Source organism: Tenebrio molitor, chromosome 7 (genome assembly GCF_963966145.1).
Source record: "Tenebrio molitor chromosome 7, icTenMoli1.1, whole genome shotgun sequence".
NCBI lineage: Eukaryota > Metazoa > Arthropoda > Insecta > Coleoptera > Tenebrionidae > Tenebrio > Tenebrio molitor.
In genome coordinates this window covers 12,172,949-12,193,374 of record NC_091052.1, presented here as the reverse complement: position 1 = coordinate 12,193,374, position 20,426 = coordinate 12,172,949, and the positions used below count along the sequence as shown (strand labels likewise).

The 20,426-nt window shown below is 44.2% G+C and overlaps 1 protein-coding gene across 5 annotated transcripts in view; it reads left to right on the top strand.

Annotated features, from left to right (window-relative positions):
• Positions 1-20,426, top strand: part of LOC138134893 (transducin-like enhancer protein 4) — a 67,550-nt gene that overhangs the window by 26,124 nt on the left and 21,000 nt on the right. For all 5 annotated transcript variants that reach the window (XM_069053481.1, XM_069053482.1, XM_069053483.1 and 2 more), the window contains exons 4-6: positions 1,048-1,092; positions 12,294-12,431; positions 18,158-18,395. In XM_069053481.1, coding sequence (XP_068909582.1) covers positions 1,048-1,092; positions 12,294-12,431; positions 18,158-18,395 — 421 coding nt within the window. The remainder of the gene's footprint in view (positions 1-1,047; positions 1,093-12,293; positions 12,432-18,157; positions 18,396-20,426) is intronic.

Sequence of the window (20,426 nt, the reverse complement as noted above, 5' to 3'; positions counted from 1 at the left end):
TTTCGCCTCTCATTCATGCGAACTCGCTGATTCAGATTAGATTGATCGAAACCGGAGATTTTTGTTGCTTCTCTGATACAGTCACGTTTAAGGTATTTGGCTCGTAAAATGGATTTCGTAATTTTTTTTTTAATTCCACTGTTTCATAATTTAGCTTATTGCCTACAAAATGAAACCAATTTGATTGAAATTGACCGTTCGAAAATTGCGAAAAATAAATTCAAAGTTGATCGTTTTTACACGTAAAGTATACACATCGATGTTATATTTAATTTTTCCAGCTTGATTAATACGTCAGATTGTTGAAAAATACAAATATGTTGTACATACATATTAAGTATAAGATGACTTAGGAAAAAAAAATCAAAATTATTGACCGTTTGGTATTAGAAATGTTAGCGATGAAATTCAGAGAAAATTGTAAGAATGACCTTGCTGGTCGCGATGTGGTAGTAAGGCTAGCTTGAGTGGGTACTTATCCAAAAGTTGTTTTAAAACGAAAAAAAGTGAAAAATCTTAATGCAATGAACTTTTTGGAATGTTTTTATGTGGGATACTAATCGAATATATATTTCAAAAGATTTTTGTCAAAATTTGTGACCAAGTTTTACTTCATTTCATGTGTCTACTTTTTGTTCGGCCAGTCCTGAGCCAAATACCTTAATTGACAAGCGACGCAGAAAATTTGCAGATAATTAGTGTGCACCGGGAAATTTTATTTTATTAATGCGAACCGACATTCTCGAAAGCTGTTTTCTCAGACGTATTTTATAATCGATCGCTTTTTGCGGTGCATTTCCAATAATTAAAAAAAAACCTGGTAAAACCATTACCTCATTTTGATATCAAAAAATTCAATATTTCATGCTTCGGTATTTTTCTCTTTTCGTGCTTCCAGTAACAGTTGTTTACTTTTTCTCGTCCTTCGACCATTCTTGTGGTAATTTCGAAATTCTCTGAACTATCCGTCTTTCCTTCGGTTAGAAAATATTCTATGAACATCTCTGGTTCAATGCTTAAACTAAAATGTATTTTTTTTTGTTTCAGTATTACGAAATGTCGTACGGATTGAACGTTGAAATGCATAAACAGGTAAGCAGGGTTTTCGTTACATTTTTAAAATAACTCCCCTTTTATCTCCACATCTCCCCTTTCCGTATTTGCCTTTCGAAATTAATCTAAAATTTTAATCTGCGCATTAGTTCTGCGAAACAGCATTATTATTTCCATTGCGTTAAATCTCGACATGAATTTCCACTTTTTGGACTAATCTCCGCTTGTTTTAATAATCGGCAAATGCACATCGCCACTACTTTACCGTTAAATATTCATCCACCTTGTGTTTGTGTCAGAGGGTTTATCACTCGGGTGTGAATCCCCCGACAGCTCGCAAAAACTCGTCGCAGTTTACGTAATTTTTTCCGAAAATTAATCACAGAGGAAGAGAGGTCCTCGTCATTTCTGCGTGATTTACGGTCGCGTTATTTTTTGAGGGGGCGAGGAAACGGACGCAATGTGTTGAAATAACAAGCATAAAACTTTGTAGATATGGAAATGTCGGAGGAAACCCTTGAGTAATAAAATTATTTGAATTTGAAATCAAGCTATATAGCGAGGGTCCATTCCGTGTGTGATGCGGAGCGTGGGGTGGGTTGTTTGAGGAGGGTCGGCAATATTGAGGGTGTGTTAATTGCCAGCGGTACGGTCGCTGTCGACTGTTCCCCACTTTATGTTTGCATATGTAAGCATCATGCGTTGTTTACCGGAACAGCTTCGGCCAGGATAAAACCCCGGTCCTCGATTCGGATCCTGCAACTTGTCGATTCGATTCGAATTCGGAACGATGCGATTTTGTCTCGATTAAAACACCGATCAGCATTTGCACGACACAATAAAACCTCGGGGCTATCAGAAATGTGCTAATTTTTCTGGTGGGGTTGGGGCGGCGTAATTTATCGCGGTCTCGGAAAAACTGACATAATAATGGCTTGATTAAACCCCTCGGTTAGATGGAGGCGATAAAATGCGAGCGCACGACAAGAAACCCCCTGTTTTTTTTAAATTTTATTACCCGCAGTTTAAATAAGCGAGGTGGGTGCAAGAACCAAAGGCTGAAAAAGTTTTCGTGTTACAAACAATCGCGCACAGTTGATAAACGCGCCGGGGTATAAAAGTTCCGGTAGCGACTTGGAGACCGGAACCGGAGTCGTTTCCGGGAGCTGCGAGGAAGTTTACAGTGCGGTTACTCACGGGGTCCCCGCCAAGATTTACGGCCCCCGTGCCGTTTGTAAAGTAGCCCGTAACTCGGATTCACTTACTTCGTAATTGCCGATGTAATGTTCTGAGCGGCGGAATGAAGTCGAAAGTGCTCCTCCATGGGGCGGCAATTATTCTCGCCGTGCGCGCCGACGCCGATGAATTTATCATCGCGTCGACGAAACGGGGGGAGCGAAAAAAAGAAGAAACGAACGAACGACAAAAAAAAAAAAGAAAAACCTTCGACCCTCTTTAATAAAACACACATGAACAAACAAAGTCTGTTTCGCAGCATTAAGTGCGCTACACTACACCCTGATAATACGATAATCAAGCAGCCGTTGCAACCCCGATCGTAATGGGCTCAGAACGTGGTCGGGCTGCCAATTTCGCCCCCACTGACGAATTCCAAACACGACCGACGCGAATCGTGCAGTTGCCAACCTGGGGTGAATACATTTCCCAACACCATCCAAGATACAACGGAACACAACGCTCTCTGCTTTCCTAACCACCCACACGCTGAATAATTGATGGGTTCGAACTTTCACGCCTAAATTATTTTACCTTAATTATCACGTGTCGAGGGGCGGAACGCTCGGCCCATTCCGAACCCCCACAAGTTTCTTTTTTTCCCGACGTGGAACGACTAAATGTGACTAGCAGCGTCGGTTTTTGAAGTTGTCGTCGTAGTCGGTGTATTTATTTCTGAAAACGTCGGCGGCGGCTGTCGTAATCCAATTACGCCATTTTGGGGGTGAAATTCTCTCCGTGAACCGTGACGGACCGTCGGCGAAATCGTGGCCGCCCCCGCGTTCGCGCGACCGTCTATTAACTTAACGAGCGTGGGGGTTGGTCCTGATGAATATAGATTCGAAATTCGCCGGATGATGTCATAAATCGTTAAATAATCGATAACCATTTAAATTAATTGCGTCCATTAAAGACGGCCTCTCGTGATCTCCCGTGAACGTGCGATAAAAATTGAGGGGTGGGTTTATTTCGACGAGAATCGCGCCGACGACGACTTGACTAGTCGGGTCGAGGGGTGAAACGAACATCGATTTGCACGGCTCGTGATCACATCAGTGGCCACTTTCCCCGAGGCTGCGGGCTCGGCGTTACACAAAGGTTTTCGCCATCCCCTCGCTTCTACCCCCGAACGGTTGGGGTGACCAGTGGCGTGTAACGGATGAAAACGTTACACAGCTAATATGGGAGGCACTTTTGTACAGTGTGTCACGCGTTCCGTCCTATTAACACCGCGCCGGAACGAGGATCGTGTCGACGGGGGCGGCGTCCACGCGCTTTTTTTTCCCGACGACTGTTGTCGAATAAAAATAGCATCGACAAGTCGACGATTAAAGAGTGAACTGTCGAGTCGAGGAGAGATTTACGACGACGATTAGGACGAGAGGGGTCGGCGGAGTCGTCGAAGACACGCGCCGCCACTGGTTTAAAAAGTCTGAAGAGTCCTCGACATCACGCTCTAAGAAATCGATTTCTACCAATAAAATATCGAAAGGGAAAGGCAATGTTTGCAAACTACTGCCGCCACTGTCTGTCGCACTGGTTGGTGGTGACAATAAGAGAGTTCGGTGATAATTTGATGCAAATTTTTATACACCCGGTATCAAGGCAGATAGCTCAGGGTGCAACGGCAAGGGAGTGGAAACACGTAATTAGAGTCTGTCGTGACATTTAAACATTTTACAACTTTCATCGAGTAAAACAAAAAAAAAGAAATTAATGTTTGTCGTTCTGACAAAGGCTTTAATGAATTTTTTGTCGGTACTAAACAGTTATCTAGAGAATAATGATAAATGATAAAATAAATTTGCAGTTACAAAAATAGACACAATGAAAACGGGCCAGAACCTGAAAAAAAGTTTTGTGTTCTTGCATTTTATTTCTCTATGAAAACATAAAATGAAATAAAAATATGAAATTAATTTAAAAAAAATATACTTAGTGAAATGAACGAAATGAAAACAGTCAAAGTCTGCCTAACCCTACTCAATCTAAAAAGCGGAAAAACAAAAAAATATAAAACAAAAATAATATCTGACGAGCACTTAATTGTACAACGGAATTTTCAGAACGAAGTACATTATTTTTGTTATGCAATACAAAAATTTCCGATAATAATGCGGAATCTGGAAAAGTCCCCCGAATGCTTGCAGTATTGATATAATTTTATCATATCTGACGCCTTTCGGTTGGAAGGATTAACTTACCGGCAACGATGTCAACATTTTTATTTATTGTGTTCTTCGAAAAGCTTTTTTCAAAATTCTGTGGAAAGGGAGTAAATTACGCGCATACTTCCAACGAACACAAAGTCAAAAGCTGTAGAAGAACAAAGTAAAGACGTTCGATAACATGTTTGACAACGATGTATTGTCAAACATGTTTTTCGGTCAAGTTGTTCAGGATTATTTTCCAAGCCTTGGTGGACAAATTGCACGTGAAATAGTGTCAGAAGTTCCTTTTGTTTGCTCCTTTTCGAAAGGTCAAAACCTCAACGACATTTGAAATTTGTTACCTTGGTAATTTGTCGTTACACCCCCAAGAGTTTTGCGTTGCGCTTTTGTAGGACGTCGGGTTAGTCATCGCCGCTTCCTCCATCTGATTAATTCGTTTCAGGGCTTGTTTTTCTCGGTTCGATTTTGCCTCACCCTCCGGCGGTCGACGTCGGAAGCACACCACACGTATTATTCGTTAAGGTTATTATTGGTTGAAAAAGTTCTCGGGGGTGAGTTCGTCGCTAATCCGTGTCGGGGTGGATGCGGGATCCGGGCATAATGATAGGTCACGTTTTGATGCTCGATAAGCCTCCCTCGTCGTGGGGTGCGCCTTACACCCCGGCTAAATATCGTCCCCAACATTTGCGTTTCCATCGCGCCGAACCCCTCGGCCCTCATTCGACGACCCCCGATATTTACATACGCGCATTTGAGTGCGGTGCGGTTAATAAAACTGCTGTTCCCCGTTATGAGCTAACGCACGTACAAATTGCACGTATTTTCAGCGGACACACGATGTTTATTGACCCATTTTACATGTGATATTTGCTTTTTACTGTATCGCGTTACGGCCAATTCCGCCGAGGACCGTGACATGTGGACCCCGATGTTCGATCGTTTATTGGTTCGAATTTGAATTTTTACGGTTTTATTTTTGCGGCAGGTATTGTCTGGCGGCGGCGGGTCGGGGGGTCGGAGAAGCGACCTCATAATGGAACCCCTCGCCGTGTCGCTAAACAACACGTTAAACGTGATACCCGAGCCAAGATCGGTGATTTGGAAGTACACATATAAGAGTATCACCTGCTGCCACACCTGGCAGGGGCTGCGCATATCAGATAACCGGATACCGGTAATTTATTCGGGGAGTGATCTTCACAGCTGACGAAACAACTTTCGCCAACCCTCCAAACCCTGACCCTCAGAAGTATTTAATGGAACTATTGTGTTCACATATCGCTTAATCTGTCCATTGTATAATTGAAAGAGCAGGGTCGGACGTGCGGGGGATGACGCCCTTTAAATTTTATTACCACGCTGTTTGGCCACCCTCATTGAAAACAAAGTAACTCTAATTCACCCCGTCACGCGCTCCTCCACGTCGGATGTGTGTGTGTGTGTGCGGGTCGAAGTCTCAATCTCGAAGGAATATACTTTTTTCCATTCAGGAATTCTTATCGGTGTGAATTGGATTCCGTGCCATTCGTAAAAATGAGTGCACGTGTCATTTTTCTGGGGTTTAACCCTCGCAGCTTTATTGCCGGAGCTGAAGTGGTATTTGGAAAGCATTTTATATGCTAGGATAGCCATTTTTTGTGAAGAAATGGGGTAGTTTTATATCCTAACCGCGCCGTAAAAAAGGATACAAACATTGACCGCGACTTTGACACCTGAATAAAATTCTATTTCTCGCGCCGTTTCAAATTGCCATTGAATTATTGTCGCCGTTACGATTTGAAGAAACGCAGAAAAAAGCGAAATTGATTGGGGGGGCCCGGTCCCTCTCTCTCCGATTTTTCGTCGGTCGCGACCGCGACCCTCGAATCAATCGTTATCAGGACCGGCGTCACGTCATCATCCCCGATACATCCGTTCCCGCATTAACGAAATTACCAGCCTCCGAAACGCGTAAATCGTGTTTACGCCAAGCAAACACCCCCAACGACACGCGTTTACAATTACACAATATCCAGATTAAGCCGGCGCGATTTGCACGCAAGTGTATGCAAATTTTCCGAAATGTATATATTTTTTCGGGGGTCCGGATGTGATTGCGTGAGGTCGTAAAACAGCGGTCGCAGTTCTCTTCCGGTAAGTGATTAGGACTTGGACGCCCGGAAAAGTGCGAATAAGCAGAGCAATAAATCAACACCATTGTAACGCCGGACCTTGTCACGCTAGTTGCGCCCCCACAATATGCGGTAAACGATGACATGTACGAACGAAGGGCGAACGCGCGTTCCGACCCTCCACACCGCATAAACACTGAACTCTGATTGCGGGGCGCAAAAATAAGCGGGGCACGATACAAAAAAAAATTCACCGACACGGACCTAACGAGATTGTTCGGCGTTTTGTGAAAGTCGGGGAAATTAAATTATTTGTTGGGGTAGGACGGCGGACGGGTCGATCGTGCGACGAAATTTTTGCGAAGTGGACGGGGCGGGGTCCGGTTTGCATGCGAAGTGGTAGCGGCGGAGGTCACGTGACGTCCACTTCTCGTCGATCAATCGGAAACGTGACGGGGGATGATTTTTGTGAGCGGCCGCTGAAGACGCGCAAAGTGCGCCGCAGCCCTCCGGTGTCGAATAAAACGCGGTAAAATCGCGAAATTTATTAAGTAAACTGTAGAAGGGGTGTGTTTATAAAAGCTTAATTATAGCAGCGTAGCGTTGCCACCCGTTAACAAGCGGTTCAATTATCTAAGCTTTTAGTGCGTCGACAGCGTCGAGACGTCTGTTTGCACAGCGCGCCACTTCACAACCGCACGAAGAGTTCCACTCAAAGAAATTGGCAACATAAACAACACATAAAATGCATGTGTACGGAGGGACGGCGGCGCCGCGCCGTTTCCGTGATTGCATTTTTATACGCGTTCGGTTTTCATGAAGTGTGTTCCCATCGATTTCTTGTCGGTTTTAAACCGGAGTTGATGGAGTTGAAAATGGCACCGGCGACGGAGATAAGACAAGTCGTCTCCCTCTTTGTCTCGGTGCGTTCCGTGTAAATGTGGGCGCATTAATTGACGACGACGGACGGAGCGCCGCTGGACGTCGGTTGCGGCGTCGGGGCGGCCGCGCATGTATAATTCAGCCGATCACCGTGGAGCAGATTAACTCGGCCGCAGCCCAGAACTTTATCTAATTACATCCATATATCTCCCCTGCGGTTTTGTCTTCGGCCGCCGCCGTTCTGTGGTAATTCTATTCTGTTTTGCTACACTATTTTAGTCATTGTTTTAGAACGTACGCTCACCTCAGCGCCCTCGAGGATTTAGGCTCCCGATCTCCCGATGATCTGTCTGCCCCTCGCAGCAGTAACAACAGTAATCGTGACGATAATCGCCAGACGAAAAAATTCAATTTAAAAATGTCAACACAAAATCAAAAAAGTGACTAACACCATTCATTTTAGTTGGTGTACCTATATGTATGTAGTCGCGTAAACGTAAAGTGTAAAAAATATCGATTCGATAAGGGTTGTCGTCATTTTTAGACGTAACAAAGTAGTGAGTGTGTAGTTAATCTGTGTAATATTTGTATGGAGTAGAAGTGCGTGCAGTGAATAATGTGGAACCTAAATTTGAATCTTGCATTTGAACAGTTGCAGAAAAACGCATAAAGATAACAATAATGATAACAGAATCGATAAGTTTTTCCAATGAAATAAATAACACATCTGTCGAAACAATCTACACTTATTGAGGAATCAGGCGATTCAAAATCAAAGAAATTCCTTTTCGAGAGGATTTCCCTTGCTATTCAACGTGGAAACGCTGCAAGCATTCGGGGCACCAGATTCCGCATTATTATCGGGAATTTTTGTATTGTAAACTAAAAATGTTATGTGCTTAAGTTGAATATACATATGTATCTACAAAAAATAAACAAAATGTGGAAAAACTGATTTTTTTTTTTATTTGGGTTCCCAAATTACGAGACATGAAATCGTGAAAAAAGTATGACTTTCATAACTAGTTGTACAAATAACTACATATTGAGATATGGATTTTTCGTCGGAAAACTGGGAATTATGTCCTGCATGTCGACGCAAAATATTCAGATAAAACGATGATAGTGGATTAGTTTTTCGAAATACTTGTGAGCCACACTTCGAGCGGGATTTTTTCGGTTTTGTCGGTCAGAGTGGAAACGATGGGGTGAACAAACAGCCTTGGCGCGTTTTATTGGACGTTTCAAATTAACGACTGAAAAAGTGAACGACATTAAGAGCACTAGAGTGGAGGATATTCGAGACAAGGTACACACTGAACCGAATGCAATGAAGAGAGCTATCATCATTCAACGCCTTTTCAAACAGACGTTAAATAAACAGGGTCTAATTCCGAATCGGAAGCGATTGCTATGTGCGGTCTCCTTGGTTACTGTTATTGCTAGTGCTAATATTGGACCTAATCCAGATGAGACCGCGGATTACCCACCGACACGTTATTCAACTTCGGATCCGGTTTTGAAAATTAACATCTCCCGACGGCGGCGGTTTTTTGGAAAAAATCCAAGAGAGATCTGTCGACGGACGTGTACAGTTGCTCGACCAAACGTCCGGTCGGTGCGCGATTTTCCCAGATCGTTAGGTCGAGTGTCGAGTATCGAATCGTTTGATTTACGGCGGGCAGTTAAGTCGTACATAGTTTGTTTTGAAAAAACGAAAACTCCCCATAAATTATGTAGTGCGTTGTTCATTACAAGGAATCGGCTAACGAGCCCGTGTTAGTTAGTGTAAACACCGGCCTTTGATAACGGAAGAGGGGAAAAAATAAAACGGCCTGGGAGGCGGTTTCTGCTCCAGAAGTAGCTGCGCTACCGGGGCTGCATGATAATTAGACAGCCAATTACGGGCCGGTTCGCGGTGTGAGTTTAAGCAGGAGTAATTAAAATCTCAATTAGAGTTCCCTTCTCATTTAGTCGGGCCAGATTTTAACGTAAAACATAGTTTTACGTATTTTCACACGACCTTTCGTGCATAAAATATCCGGATTTTAGCCGACTCAACTGTATAATGAAACGACGCCAAAGAAGAATTTGCATACTTTCAAGGAAACGACCGGCAAATAATTAAGCAATTGCAATCAACGTAACGCAACACACACACACACCAGCAACAAAACAGAATAAACAACGAACAATGAAAAATGCCCCGCAAACACGAAACGACTTAATGCGCGATCTTGGACACGACACGTAGAACAAACATTGGAAAATGAAAAAATACACAAAATACTCTGTTCGGAATTGAAAGATTTTTTTTTTTTATTAGAAATATAATCAACAGATTTGTACGGAGCGGAAAATCAACTGGAAGGTTTCCGATATCCAAATGAGGCTGCTGCATTGTTCAATATGTATTTTCATGGTACAAACTACAATTTAACGATTTAGAAGAGCTTAAAGAAGAAATTACGCGTTGTTCGCGTCGTATTGATCAAACAATGTTGCAGAACATTTTTGAAAATAAGCGAAGAAAAATAATCGAGTGTCTGGAATGATTCGGTTTGATCCATTGATTGTTTTTAAAAATTACTTTGTTTGGTAGCCCCTTGTTTTAGGCAACCAAGTAATCACATCAATTTAACGCCAGAATTATAGGCTTTGCATTAGGATGTGTGAGGCGAAACATTTATAACAAACCCGTGATTAAACAACAACAGTTAACAGCATCAAGTTGTAGAAGAATTTTTGAAAATAGTTGGTTCGCCGTCGTCGGTGGCCTTTCGAAACCACGTCGGAAATTAAACCGGAGGAAGAGAACATCTGCAATGGAAATTGGTCGGCGTGCATGACGATCCTCGCGAGACGCGAATCTCGCAGGATAAAAAAGCTGACACAACATCCCTGCGGACCGTCGAGGGTATCGTCGAGTGCACCGAATCGATTCTCGACAATGCGTTTTATGTGTGACAGGACGAGGCCTCGATTGATATCTAGGTTTAATTTAACACGGAGTCGGCACCGCCCCTCTTGTTCCGCCGATTCCGACGATGCGATGCAAGAATCATCTTCTATCGTCGACGGTGCATCCTTTCAGGAGTCGACGCGTCGAATACGGTCGAGAGTCACATCGCTTGTGTCCTAATAACAGCCGTCATTCTATATGACCAAATATTGACACTTCGTGGTCGGTACACATTCTGTCGCGTCGTCCCCTTCGTCGCTTTTCCAGCTAGCAACCCTGAACAAACTACCGGCTGCAGTTCTATTGGGTAAATTATTTGAGTTGCTGAACTAACAAAACTAACGGGCCCGTGTTTACCCTCGGTATTATCTGTGATGAAAATGTGGCTCGTTTATCCACAAACAACTGAACTTACGACGCGATCCTCCGTCTCGCTCGACCGTCGACGCCTCTTCCACCCGGTGAAAAAGATTTAATTACACAAATGCGTCCGGAGGCGTTCCGCGGAGGCTCTCGGATTGTGCTGCGGTTTAATGGGAGATTAAAGAGGCGACGTTTATTTTTCGGTTGCGTTATTATTTTCCGGGCGAGACATGAAGATGTCGTCCTTGCGGGGGACCGATCGCGTGGGCGGAACCCGATGGCGAGTTTATTCGGGTTCGGAGATTCCAACTTTTGACGTTCGATATGTATACGGGGGTTCACTTTTCTTATCTGCACGACGACAACACGAACCACTCGGGTCGGCCCCCGTCTCGTCCCCTTCCGAAAGGAGCACCCTTCCTGCCCTTTCCTGCTTCCCGGCCGACCCACTTGATCCGATAAAACCTGACAAACATATCAAGATTTTCTTTCGCACCAAGGACGTTCCTCTTTCCTTCGACGGCGTCATCAAAACCGGATTTACACCATAGGAAAGAGGCTCCCATTTCATATCGGACGAATAACTCTGGTTTTTCTTTTTCGCGTTTCCCGCAGATTTATGAGGACGAGATCGCGGTACTCATCTGGAAAAGCGCGTCGCGTACGATACGATGCGGTGAGCGCCAGTCTTTAGAGGTGAGATCAATGGCCGTCCGAAAAATGGACGACGTCCGTAAAAGTGACGTCTACACATCTGCAACGGGTTTCGTAATTTATTTGCGGGCAATCGATGCAATTAATGTTGAAATGGCGCATTTCCGATACGCATCATGTATTCTGCAGTTGCATCGGTGGTTAAGGGGACCAGGATGGGCATGTGGTCGTGACGGTGAACCACGACAACAGTGACGTCACAGCGCGGTTGACCGCTCGAATGCGGCTTGCGGTCATATTAACATTAACATATGTACTTCCCCCAACAATTTGACATAATGCATTTGTAATAGTTTCAGTTGGCGCATAATAAACATATCAATTATTCGCCACGTCGGGAACCGATCTCTCGTCCATTATCCGGTCTGGTTTTTTTCGTCGACGATCGCCGGCCGATACGTTTTGCAGGATCGATCGTGAGGTGTTAAATATTTGCAATAAAATATTCTGTACGATTGCCGAGCTAATTGTCAATTATATCGGCGAAGCAGCAGCATATTGTAAACGCGGAATCAGACTTGCACCGAACTGGAAAAACAAACAGAGAACACAATGTTTGTACAAAGCTAAGTAAACACTCGTCAGCGAAAGCTCGGAGTTGGGGAAAAAGTATAAAAAGTTACAATAGCCGGTCGTATTTATTTTTCAAGGATCGGAGCTCAAAGTCCAGAGGCATCATCGACTTTGAATGCTGCAAATGTGTTGACGTTTATTCGTATTAATCCCTCCGGTTCGCTTTTTAACAGGAGCAGCGAAATTATTGTTCCACAATTGAATCCGATTCTTTTTTTCTCTTTCCAGACTGAAATAGCGAAGAGACTGAACGCCATCATTGCACAAATACTCCCTTTTTTGTCACAAGAACATCAACAGCAAGTGGCGACCGCTGTCGAGAGAGCTAAACAAGTTACCATGACAGAACTCAACGCCATAATTGGAGTAAGTATTCCGTCAAGTCTTGCCTGCCGCTTGCCAGTTCCCGAAATGATCACGTAAAAGGAGGACGACGCCCTTCTTTTTCGAGTAAAAGGACGCTATTTGTTCAACAAATTGCCAGTGTTTATAAGAAGAACAAACCTACAATAAAAACGAATAGTAAATAGAAAATACATTTTAAGCAAAGCTGCTATGTTTGTTTGTACTTTAAGTTTACTGCTTGTGTGTTTACTTAAACATAAACCTAACCTATATTTCAAGGAACTGGCAAGTAAACATGAATTACTGATGCGGTTTCGGAACTATAGCCAAATTTTTGGTGGTTCTTCCACAAAAAAAAAAAAAAATCCCTAACTCCTTGTCGGTGTTTATAAAATTCCGTGCGGCGGCTTCCCAATTTTGCCGTCGCGTATGATGGAACGCTCGCAACTTGTATTTTAACACAGTTGTTTCTGTTGGGGTAAACATTTCAAAGCTAAACCGCTAATTGTCTTAATTCGTTATACTCATTGTGGGTTTCTCGACGTCGGAGGAGTCGGTAAACATTGTTTAGATTGCATGTAGGCGCTAAAATGGATGTTTAGCACATCGCTCATTATACAGGCGAATATTTGCTAAACAATCTATACGTTTACAACTACTTTAATCTGGCGGAAATACCAGGAAAAGCACCTTTTTGTACACGATCGTGCTGTCGGTTCCAGAGGGACAGATAGAAAAAGCAACTCACGATCAATATTTGCATTACGCGCGCCCACCCCAGAAAAAGGTGGCGGCGCTAATTTCAAATCTTTGTTTGTCGAAGCTCGTCGGGAGGTGGTTTATTAACAGATTTTTTTTTGTGGAGGACCGTTCAGACGAGTTTCGGATTGCACTCGTACACCCCCGGATTTTTTTTTATGTTTCGCATGTCGAACAGTATCGATCTTGTCGACGCAAATGTTACAGTAGTCGGTTTACGTCGGATTTTATTTTATTCGAATTACTTTGCCCGATGTAGATGTCAATAGAGGTTATCCATGAATCAAATTGTAAATCAATCGGCATCAATTTGTTGGAGTTTGAAATCCGTGACGGGGGTTTGGGGTGAAATATCTCGACGTGTTTTGCCGAAAATAGGTTTCGAGGGGGCGGCGCCCGGTCGACACACATCCGAACCCGTGTTTGCCTAATAATTATCTCTTCATTCGAATGTTTCGCACCGAATCCGATAATAAACCCGTTCGCATGCGGACGGCGCTAATTTACGATCGTCGTCGTGCGTTAAACGATCGCCGCCCCCGCACCAGAAGGGGGCAGAACTATCAATCGTCGCGGCGGGGCCCGAGGAAAAAAAAAACCGAAGCGAAGACGTAAGAATTACGTTCAACGAGCATCGTTTCTCACAGCTCGTAAAAGAAGATAGTTGCACAGAAAAACATTCCGCTTTACGAGACGACGGTTTCGGAGGGTAAAACAATCAGTCTGTGTCCATTAAGGTGGTGGCACAGGAAACGGAAGCGGGAATTCTCCGAGAGGGGTTCGAACACAGTCCTTTAAGCCCGTCCCGCCCCAAGGGAGACTTTCGGAAGCGTGGAGGAACTTGAGCGCACGTGGTCGAGCTTTGCGGACGTCTTATCCAGACCACGGGATTTTCGGAACTCTTGGGAATTTTAAAAATGGCTGCTCCGGTCTCGTCCTTATTGAGTTCAGCTTACAGGATAACACACAAAAACATTATCCACCCGAAACGTCACGCACGATTTTTTCCACACGTACCTCTAGGATCCCGACGAGGATCGGATTATTATCGGGCGGAGCTGCGGGCCGATTTCGTTAATTAAATCGGAAAGTATTCAAGGACGATAAAATGATATGAAAGCATTTATTCTTGTAAGCAATGTGAACGAACAAACCATCGGGGAAGGTTATGATTATGATGGCTCTCCGCTCCAAAAATGCAAGACATCGGTGGAAAGTGTTGTTTATCTAGGCCGGACAAAATTTTTGCCGAAATCGTATTTGCAGTTTAAAATTAAGGACGTGAGAACGTGAAGATGGACGGAATTCGACATTTGTTGATGTCATTTCGGGGAGGCATCCAGGAATGCAAATATCGGAGATTTCGTTCTGGTAGCGGCGTTGCAAATGGGAATAGTGAAATGCAAATATAAATATTTCATGCACGTCTGCGGTGCAAACCTTATGATAAGAATGAAAAGAAGGAAAGTGGATTGTCGGGGGTGAAACGGCGGCGCGGACCACCACCACCGGCACAAACGCTCCGTGGTAAAGTAAGTGGATGTGAGCATCTCCCGGAGCTCAACTGTTCCTATGCGACTCATCCCCCGTAAGCTCTGATTCCGTATTCAGGACGCACATTCCAAATTGTTTTACCCCTCCGACTCCGGAGATTGGACAAGAAAATTGGACAGGCATTGTAAAATATTTGTGAAGTAACTTTGGTTTGATTAACCCGCTCTATTTACTTCGCATATTTTATAACTTCTTCCGCCTCCTCTCGCCGTTCCACCTCCCGTTATAGTGGTGATGTTGACGGTGGTAATTATCGGCGGCAGAAAGGAGGGAGGAGGAGTAGTTATCAATTTCGGCGGATTTAATTTGGTTCGCGGCAATAAAAGTTCGTTTGGCGGGATCGAATCGCATTAATTGCGACACTTTATAAACCGTTCGGGGCCGTAAAATGTGTTTTGGCACAGTTTTCGAATAATATTTTATTGTCGGCTTCCTCCAGGGCGACGCCGTTTACTAGTTTCGTGTTTTTCCATCAAATTCCCGAAAGCATCTGGCTTACATGTCTGCAATATATTCCGATCGATTGCAGCGTAAAATAAGATTTTCCCAACCCTCATGTGTCTGGGGGATGAAATTTCTCGACTCCACTTAATTTTCCTGCCGGGAATTGCCGGGCCTCCGCCCGATAAAGTCTAAAGGTGATTGGAATGTTGATTAGGTGGAGAAGAGAGAAGAATGTCTTGGGGATTCTCCCTTCTCGAGGGTGGAAAAAGTATATTAATATTTTATAGCTTTCATAAGTTTATCGTAAAAGTCTTATAAAGTTGAAGTACGGTGGAAGCGTTCCAAAAGATCATAAAGTCGGTACATTGCTGTTTTACAACAACCTTTTTATTGACTTTTTATCAGAATTTAGTTCCGCGGGGTTTCCTATCGTAAGTGTCGTGTACTTTGTAGCAATTTTCACGTGAACCCGACACATAAATTCGCCATAAATGACACATAAACCGTTGACATTTAACAAAAATGTTTCGTCCCGGAATATCCGAGTCGTTTAAAAATTTTACGTCGCTCGCATTCATACATGACTTATTTTGTTTGGACGAGAAGCGATATTTTTCGAGGAGCAGCAGTGCGGTAGTAATGCAGCAAAACAAAAATCCTCCAAACCCGATACAGAAATCTCTCCTCGGAATATCAATGTATCCTCCTCCGGCCTCCCGGGAGGGGACTCGGCGAAGAAAGCGCGCCGCTCCTCCTCGCGACGCCGAATCTAGGTGTCGTGCATCGACGATTCACCATCACCACCGCAACATATTTGCATCTTTATCTCCTGTGCGGCCGCCGCCGAAGGGCGAGAGGATCTGACGGGGACGTCGAGGCTATTTACGGCTGCCCCCGGGACCCCCTCCGAAAAAAAGCGACGAGCGCGTTAATCAATAATAGCTCAAACATGAAACAACAATCCCATTAATGCAGTCAGCTCGGGGCTCCGAGTTGGCTCCCCGTGCAGCCAGCCCGAGGACTTTTAATTTAAAAAGTTCACTCTTGTCGGTAGCGAGTCGCGTCACTCACATTGAATGCTAATTGGATTATGATGGTCCCGCTGGTTGGTGCTTTTTATAGCGGCATCATCTGGCAGCTCCCTTTGTGCTTCAAACAAACCAGTCCAACGGTTCGAACGGATTAAAAATTGAGTGGCAGTTTTTGTCCTCTTCGAGTTACCATTTTAAATGTTATTTGCCGTTTTATTGTGTTCGGTCCCCGTCGACGAATTTAAGCGGCCCCGCGACACTTTTCGGTCAAACAAATTTCGACGATCGGGGGGTGAAAAAGTGGCCGTCTGTCGAAAGGGAGTCGAGATGGAACCATCCCCCCGGGCCCCCCGCTCGCCCTCCGATATAATTAATTATGAGCGCGCGTCTTCTCGGAGGCGCGAGCGGAAGCGGCGGCAAAACTGTCTGAAATAATGGTTAAAATCAAAGTAAGTAATTTGTGATTAATAAGATCCTTCAGATTTATATTTAATTGGCGGTATTATTTAGCTCCCCATCGCATCCATTAATTATTTAGCAGTAATTAGAAAGGCATCTCGTGAGAGGGTGACGTCGCCTAATACCGTAATCCGTCTCGTCGACGCTGAGCTCAAGGGGGTGAAGTACTCGTGAGCTGCAAATGTAGTGTAAACACAGCTTCAACTTTAAATTGAGCAGAATGGATCCGAGACACGTGACAAGAAGTTATATTTTTATCGGGGGAGAAACGTGCCAGACCAACTACTTTTTCCTCGTTCCTTTCTGGCCACAAGCAATCCACTTATCTGGCTGGCTGCAGCAGCCATTATTTAAAATTCGCATTGCTGAGAGCTTGCAAATTGATTTCTTTGGCACCCTCTTTCCTCTTCTCTCTGGGCGGTTGCGCCGGTTGGGGCTGATGGATTTCATTATAATTACATTTTTCCAGCGTCGAGCTGATGTTTAATTAACTGAAAAAAGTTCTCTTTAACGCCGTCCTTAACAACGTTATGATATGGAGGGCACGAATAAATAACGAACGTCCGGTGCACTCTTGCAGTTTTTTGCATTTGTCTTTTTTCTTTTCCTTTTTTTTTTTTCTTTTTCTTTCGTTCTCCCACCCTCTTTTCGCCGATCGATCGTCAAAACTATCGTCGCGTAAAAATGCGAGGTCGTCCGGCGAAATGGTAATGAGGTCGGAGATTAGTATTAGGGGCACCCCGCAAGCGAAATTTAGTCGGAGTGTTCTTACGTTTAAAATTTGCACAAAACTCTGGAAGCGGATTGTCGGCTCCCCGAAGAGAATCTTTTGTTATTCATGCAGCGCTGCGTACTATGGGGTTTATAAAAAGGCGAAGGCATCGCCTCGTTCCACCTCGACCCCCTCTGAAAGCTCTCATCCCTCACAATCCTCGCTCCTCGAGCTACTTTACATCGGTACGTTTTGAAGATTCAAATCGCCGCTTTTGTTTTACGACGACTTCGTAACTGCCGTTTCTTCCGTTTACGATCAATCAGCTCTTAGTTTTTCTAATTGGATTGGATACATTTTACGGCGGCCGATCCTAATTGTTTTTTCTCCTGCCGCCTCCTCCCCGAATCGGCGACACCAGTGATTAATTAGCCGCCTCTCCATATTCATCGGGCCTTTTTACGTCCCATCCCCCCTCCGTTCGGATGAAAAGTTTTTCGGCGAGCGGCGGCGTCCTTTTCCTTTCCTTACGTGACTCTAACCGCTTTATCCGCCAGATTTCGGGCGCAGTCACCCGCAAAGTCGAGTGAGCAGATAAGCCGATTTCTGATCCCCTCTGAATGTCACATCCGCGTGTGTGCCGACTTAGCAGATCCTTTGACGTACTACGAAAATGAAATGAAATGTTTATCCCCACATTATGCCAAACCTTTACTGACGTCTCGTTGGAGGCGAAACCCGCGACAATTTTTTTTCTTCGGCCGATGCTAATTCGTATCGTTTTCCAGCAACAGAGGCCGGACCTTCCCCGACTGCTCCAGCAGATGCACGCCCAGCAGCTTCCGGCCCACGCCGCCCCTCCCATACCGATGATGCCTCATCCGGGACTGGCCGGGGCGCCCCCGAGCACCGCCGCCAGCCTGTTGGGACTCTCCGGGGCGCTGGGTGCCCCCGGACAGCATCCCCTGTCGATGTTGGCCTCGAAGCCAGACCTGCATCGACCCGACGACGTAAAATCGAACAGCGGTTAGTATTATGCCCCACTGTATTAAACGGATTCCATCGGGCATAAAATTATTCAAATGGACTTGTAGTCGGTGGTGGTTCGTTCGCGGAGAATAACTATTTTCTTACAAATTCGACCGGGTTTTATGGTCTGTGAACCGCACAGTTTAAGTAATAAAACAAGACTGGAACGTTTGTCACAGAAAAAGATGTATCGAAATGTGTTTCGTTCTCCTTTTTCTGGAGCGTCGGCTTTGTGTCGACCGCTTTGACTCTATTGATCTCCTCATTGTAAATATGATTTATCGTGCGATACAAATCGCGTTACATACCAGGCTACATCCCGAAAATCGCTACTGTTGCTTGTTTTCCGGGGAACTAATGGATTTGCGTGTCTCGTCGACGACGACGACTCTCGGTTTTTTAATGATCTGGTTCTTTGAGGTACGGTGTGAAAAGTTTCAACGGGAAAGCTCGATAAAGTGCTCTTTTATATCGTTGTAACGTTTCACGTTTGATGAGGCTCGCACGTGATGGAAAATCCGGAAAACGTGAAAAGTCCGGACCAGCAGTGGAACCAAAATTGTGAAATAAAGACCGTAATTTTTCCGGTCTCATTAAAATTTGTTGGCAGTGCCCATTTTATTTATTAACACCGTCAAATCTTCGCCGTCGCTCGACGATACTTTTATGTCTCAATAAATCTCTGTGTAATTTATTTTCGTCATTAATAAGATAATGGCGTGTTATAAAATCCATATAGTGGACTGGTTTATGACTTCCTTAAACAGCTTTCGTTTAATTGCGTTATTATTAAAATGTAATAAACCCCTCGCAATCTTATTAAAGAATAAACGAATAGAAAGACCAATAAAAATGTTTTATATCGCAATGGGGTGTCGCTTTCCATTATTTTACAAGTTGGCTCCGACGGCGCCGTAATTAGATATGAGGGAATGACTACCGCGCCACCCGCCTCGTGAAAATACCCCTACAAAATACTCCCCCATCTCTCGCCCACTCGATGTTCCGCACCGCTCTCGAGATTTTAATTTCATCCTCGACGAGGCCACTTGGTGGCGCGAGTCGGCAAATATGCGTCAAGCGATCGATCTTTTGCCGAATTTAATCGAAACAATTGGAAAAATTATATAAGAGAATGAAAATAATAATCGAACGGAAATAAACAATTAAGAGCGTTAGGAAATGAATAATTGGCTCTCCTCGGCCGGTCATGTTTGCCCTACAAATATTTATCGAGTTAATGATCGTTATTATCGCGATATTTCCTTATTCAAGTTTCACCCTTTCGGTTCGATGTTGCCGCCGTCAGCTTTCGGGCTGGCAGTTTATTTTAATAAGTTTCCGGGGATCTTGCTCATCTCGAGACGTCGCGTCCCCTCTTTAAGCCCATTAGATAAGTCATTGCGGTGGGTGTTTTATTATCGAACGGAAGCGTCGCTGGAAACACTCGACACAGACGGGAAGCGTTCAAAGCTCATAATAAATAAAATGTCCGCCCCGCGAAGAACGGAAACTAATAAGAGTATCGTGTAAAATACCGATATTTCTCTCGCATGATTTATGAATGAGTCCTTCGGGAACGTGAAGAAGTGAAAAAGTTTAATTTTGTGTGGGGAATTTATGTGCTTCCAAATCAGGCTCCGAAGTTACCTAATGTGTCTATAAATTCCGCTCGTTCGAGCTTATTCCCTCTCTTTCTCTGTTTCCACTACAGATTTCGGATGCGAAACGAGGAGCATTTTGCATTATTTTTAGAATTTCCATCTCGGGTTACGAACGGGTGGTTTTATACCGACAACCCCAAATCAGACGGAATATATTATGGGATAAGGGTTGACGGCGGAGTTTTTAGCGAGGGCGGAAAATGAAATTGGATTCCGGATTTTGTTGCGATGTTGAGTGGCGGTAAATATTATTGATGTTTTATAACTCTCGGTTCGATACGTATTCTCTTCTTCGACGACGACAACGCCACCCTCGCGCGCCATAAATATTTATTTGACGTTCGTCGTCGAGTGCGTTAATTGC